This window comes from Littorina saxatilis, unplaced genomic scaffold (genome assembly GCF_037325665.1).
Source record: "Littorina saxatilis isolate snail1 unplaced genomic scaffold, US_GU_Lsax_2.0 scaffold_2218, whole genome shotgun sequence".
Taxonomy (NCBI): Eukaryota; Metazoa; Mollusca; class Gastropoda; order Littorinimorpha; family Littorinidae; genus Littorina; species Littorina saxatilis.
This window is the reverse complement of record NW_027129168.1, coordinates 7,501-12,528: the sequence shown is the minus strand read 5'-3', so window position 1 is coordinate 12,528 and position 5,028 is coordinate 7,501. Positions and strand designations below refer to the sequence as shown.

The 5,028-nt window shown below is 42.5% G+C and overlaps 1 protein-coding gene across 1 annotated transcript in view; it reads right to left on the bottom strand.

The window, feature by feature from the left end:
- Positions 1-327: 327 nt before the first annotated feature.
- Positions 328-5,028, bottom strand: part of LOC138957452 (neuron navigator 2-like) — a gene marked incomplete at its 3' end in the record, with an annotated part of 6,696 nt that continues 1,995 nt past the window's right edge. Inside the window, 2 exon segments of the mRNA XM_070328575.1 lie at positions 328-400; positions 2,418-2,470. Of these exon segments, the coding sequence (XP_070184676.1) occupies positions 328-400; positions 2,418-2,470 (126 nt within the window).

Below are 5,028 nucleotides of genomic sequence, written 5' to 3'. Positions count from 1 at the left end.
GTCTGGCAGACAGGTGTGATCAGTCAGGTGAGAGAGAGTGTGCCTTTAGCACTGACGCCCTCCAAGCTGATTCGTAGTATAGCGGTGAAGGGGGGGGGGGACGGATTTTGATATATTCCACCTGGATACGGACAGACCGACGGACGGGTTGACGGACAAACAGGCAAACACACAGGTAGGCTAGAGATACAGTGTATACTTTTAGTACAATGCCATCCACACTAACGCCGAGGGTAGGAAGGAAGGTGAAACATGTGTATACTTGTGCACGAACACACAGACAGACACGTGGATAGACATACAAACACACAGACAAAGACTGTTTACCTTTTGCACTGACGCCATCCACGCTGACGCCCAGTGCAGCCAGGAAGGTAAGACAAGTGTTGATGTTTTCCACCTGCACACAGACAAACAGACAACGGTATCAGATAAACAATACATGTAGTATCACTAATCACTTAACTCATTGTCTCCCAGGTACGGATATATCCGTACCCAATCATATGGCTCTATCTGACCAGGTACGGATATATATCCGCTCAGACCGTTAGCTTCAGTCGCTTCTTGTAACGTCGATCTAGCGCCTGCATTCCAGCGTGTTGATACACAGTTACAACACAGTTCCTACAATTCTGAGTGACCTGCTGCAGCACACCTGGTCTCGGCAACAAAAAATTGGTCAACATAGCTCAAGTAGAAAGTGTTAATGGTTATCAGACTCACCGGCGCGGCCAAGGGTCTGTTTGTTTCTTATATGTATGCACACTCTTACGCTTACTCTAGGTCGTACATGTACAACAAACTAACCAACGTCTATACCTTTGCTGTGATAAACACCAACGCTTGTTATCAAATTGAAAGGTAAAAATCCATCCAGGGCCCGATTATACTGTGAGCGTGCGTAAGCGGTCGTGTATGCGTGCGTGCGTGCGTGCGTGCGTGCGTGCGTGCGTGCGTATGTGCGTTGGTGTGTGTGTGTGTGTAACTATGTCACTGTGACATGTTTTTACAAAAAAAGCGAATCACAAAGACCACAAAAAGAAAGAGAAAAAGGACAGAGAAAATACGCTCAAGATATAAATAAGGTGATGCAGTGCACAATATAAAACCACAGGAGTTCTATAACAATGAAATCTCCTGATTGCTCATCTCCTTCGAGTTTGTCGCTGCTGTTTATTCCATAACAGCTTAGCACACACACACACACACAAACACCCACAAAAAACATTTTTATGGATTAAAAAAAATGTGTGCACGCATGATTATTGCAGAGAGAGCTATTTTAATCATACTGACTCGCAGTTTTTACTCTGCCTCTCAAAAGTTCTTGTGGAGTTCCGTTCTGGTTCTGACCAAGAAAGCGTCCAGAATGTTAAACACACGTTCACGTCACTGGTAAACGCTCCCTCTCAGTAATCTAAGGGAGAGAACTTGAAGAACAGAAAATAAGAGGGCTAGCAAAAAAATCCTATAAATTTCCTGTTTTGAAATTTGGAAGTAATCTGGGCGGAAAGCGCTTTGCTGCCAAACCGGAGAATGAAAAATAAAACTGAAAATAATGAAGAATGTTTTGTTTTTTTTTATATGAGAAGATTTTACAGCGATGTTATAAAGTGGGTATGATTTAGAAAGCAAAACGGGGGGAAAGAACACTGAGATGACTGAAAGTGTCCCCGTTTGTTCGTTGATTTATTCATTTATTTTATTAATGTAATCTTATTTTTGAACACGAAATTGAATCCCGTCCTTACATGTTTTTCAAACTGTTCTTATTTTGTAATTGCACTTTTAAATGTCTTGTCTCAATTTTTTTCTTTTCTTCAGTCTTTATTCGACTGCTCTCAAGAGATTTTTTCTTTATTTCTTTCTTCTTCTTCTTCTTCTTCTTCTTCTTCTTCTTCTTCTTCTTCTTCTTCTTCTTCTTCTTCTTCTTCTTCTTCTTCTTCTTCTTCTTCTTCTTCTTCTCTATTTTGTCTCTCTCCGTCTCTGTCTCTGTTTTTGTCTCTGTCTCTCTCTGTCGCTCTCTGTCTCTGTCTGTCTGTCTGTCTGTCTCTCTCTCTCTCTCTCTCTCTCTCTCTTTCTCTCTCTCTCTCTCTCTATTACCACCCCTCTGAAAAAGCAAAGAACCAACAAAACACATTCAACAGACTCAGTAACTACAACAGCTACACAGACAAGACGATCAATCCAACAAGCCCTGTTTAAAGTTAAGCTGTACAAAAATAGCTTTCAATTGCCATGAATTCTGGATCAAACCACCGGTTACTGCCAGCTGGGAGTCTGATCTTTCTGTCAAAATAATCAATACTAGCGAGGTCAAACCCGCCAGCCAATGAGCGAGGGAGACGCCCTAATTGATGGCTAGGCCAGCACTAATTCCCAGCAATTAGTGGAGAGCGTTGATCACGACTCACCATCTGTGCTGAGTTCTTGGGCTTCTGTTTAATGTCCTTGATCTTCTCGTTGGCTGCAACAAAAAAGACGATTAATTAATTAGTCGGTTGATGACACCTGATGCATACATAAATACGCAGTTTTATGACAAAAGACTCATGATTGGAACTGTCATACGTTTTATAATATAATACACATCATCAGTTTTATGACGATTTAACGCAGAATGTATTTGACGACTCATTCATTAGTCAATATGATGACACTTGATGCATAAGTAAAATACGCAGTTTTATTAAAAAGACTCATGATTGGACTTTTTGTGTGACAAATGTCGTATGTTTTATGACAAAATAGCCTACGCGTTATCAGTTTTATGATAATGTTCGCATTTTGTATAAGTTTTAAATGCGAGTGAAACTGTGAGAAACACGACGCTTAGATGAGACTTGTCTTGTTTTATGACAACTTAAGCTAAACTACTAATGACAAGTAACACATTTTCAGTTTTATGACAACTCACGCAGAATTAGTAATAATAATAATAATAATAATGGACATTTGATAAAGCGCATAATCATATATATGCTCAATGCGCTTTACATATTAATTTCTGTCGTGTGAGATGGAATTTCTTTACACAATATATCACGCATTCACATCAGTGACAGTTATGACAATAAATTGTGAATATGGCTGGTTGGTTTGTTGTTCAATGATAACTGACGCATGTGTTATGACACGCAAAATCAGTTATATGACAACTGATGCATAATTTGTCAGTAATATGACACACGGTTTAAAGAAAATTGGATTAAATGGCAAATACGGGGCATACGCGAGCTCATTCATATAGGAAAAACAACACACAAGCTCGTAAAGGCACAACCACAGACAGACAGACACAAAGACAGACAGTCAGAAGGGCGCTCCAATATTTACAAACACACACACACACGCACACACACACACACACACACACACACACACACACACGCACACACACACACACACACGCGCGCGCGCGTGCACGCACCAGCTCACGCACGCACACACACACACACACACACACACATACACACATACGCACACACGCACACACACACACACACACACACACACACACACACACACACACACACACACACTGTACCCCCACTTCCCCACCCATAGCTCTCTTCCCTCTCTTTCATTCCCCCAGCTTTCACATCAAACAAGTGATAACCGTATCAATGGATTTACGCACATGCGTCACAATGATTCGCCCCCCCCCCCCCCCCCCACCTCTCCACTCGCCCCCCACCCCCCCGCCCCACACACACACAGACACACACAAACCTCCACCCCTAAAAAAAACCTGAAGAAATGCAGCGCACAACTATCATGACACAAAACCGACTGACGAGCGAAGGGAGCACAATAACCACAATCGATACTCGCCCCAGGCCACACACAAAACGACCGACAGCTGGCGACCAATATAAACGACTGCATAATATTTCTCTGCCGCAAGGAAAAGAGCAGGCTAAAACACCACAGTGGGACCCCCGTCTTAAGACACCCCCGATTTAAGACTTCCCCGTCTTAAGACACCCCCGATTTAAGACTTCCCCGTCTTAAGACACCCCCGATTTAAGACTTCCCCGTCTAAAGACACCACCGATTTAAGACTTCCCCGTCTTAAGACCCCCCCGATTTAAGACTTCCCCGTCTTAAGACACCCCCGATTTAAGACTTCCCCGTCTTAAGACACCCCCGATTTAAGACTTCCCCGTCTTAAGACCCCCCCGATTTAAGACTTCCCCGTCTTAAGACACCCCCGATTTAAGACTTCCCCGTCTTAAGACACCCCCGATTTAAGACTTCCCCGTCTTAAGACACCCCCGATTTAAGACTTCCCCGTCTTAAGACCCCCCCGATTTAAGACTTCCCCGTCTTAAGACACCCCCGATTTAAGACTTCCCCGTCTTAAGACACCCCCGATTTAAGACTTCCCCGTCTGAAGACACCCCCGATTTAAGACTTCCCCGTCTTAAGACACCCCCGATTTAAGACTTCTCCGTCTTAAGACACCCCCGATTTAAGATTTCCCCCCTGTTAAGACCCCGTTTTCTTTAACATTCTTACAACGTTTGTATATTTACTTCCATTTTAAGTCACCCTCCTTTTTAGGACCTGATTTTTTCAGATTGTTTGTAGGTCTCGCAACATGACCACATCGTTCATTTACAGCGCTTGAACTGGATAGTACTTAAAAGGGGTTTTGACGAAGGAAAACACAAAGAAAGGTCAATCGAATCTATATGCTGGTACGCTGAACAGAGGCTGTTTCTTGTTTCATCTGACGGAGCTCATCCCTTCGGTAAGCTTCCGGGTTTGTCAACAAAATAATGGAATGATATACAATTGTATTTCACTGACATAATTACGATATCACTTCTTTGAGTTTTTTCTTTGAGAAAAACCTTATGAATATATATAGCTGTAGCCAGGCGAGGTTTGCCTTCTCTGTTCCACGATCAAAAAAGGCTACATGTTTCAACTGGAAAGTTATTGGAGTGAAACGCTTCCTCCGAAACAAAATCAATATTTCAAGAACAAAGCCAATCCACAATATATGTATTCAGCAAG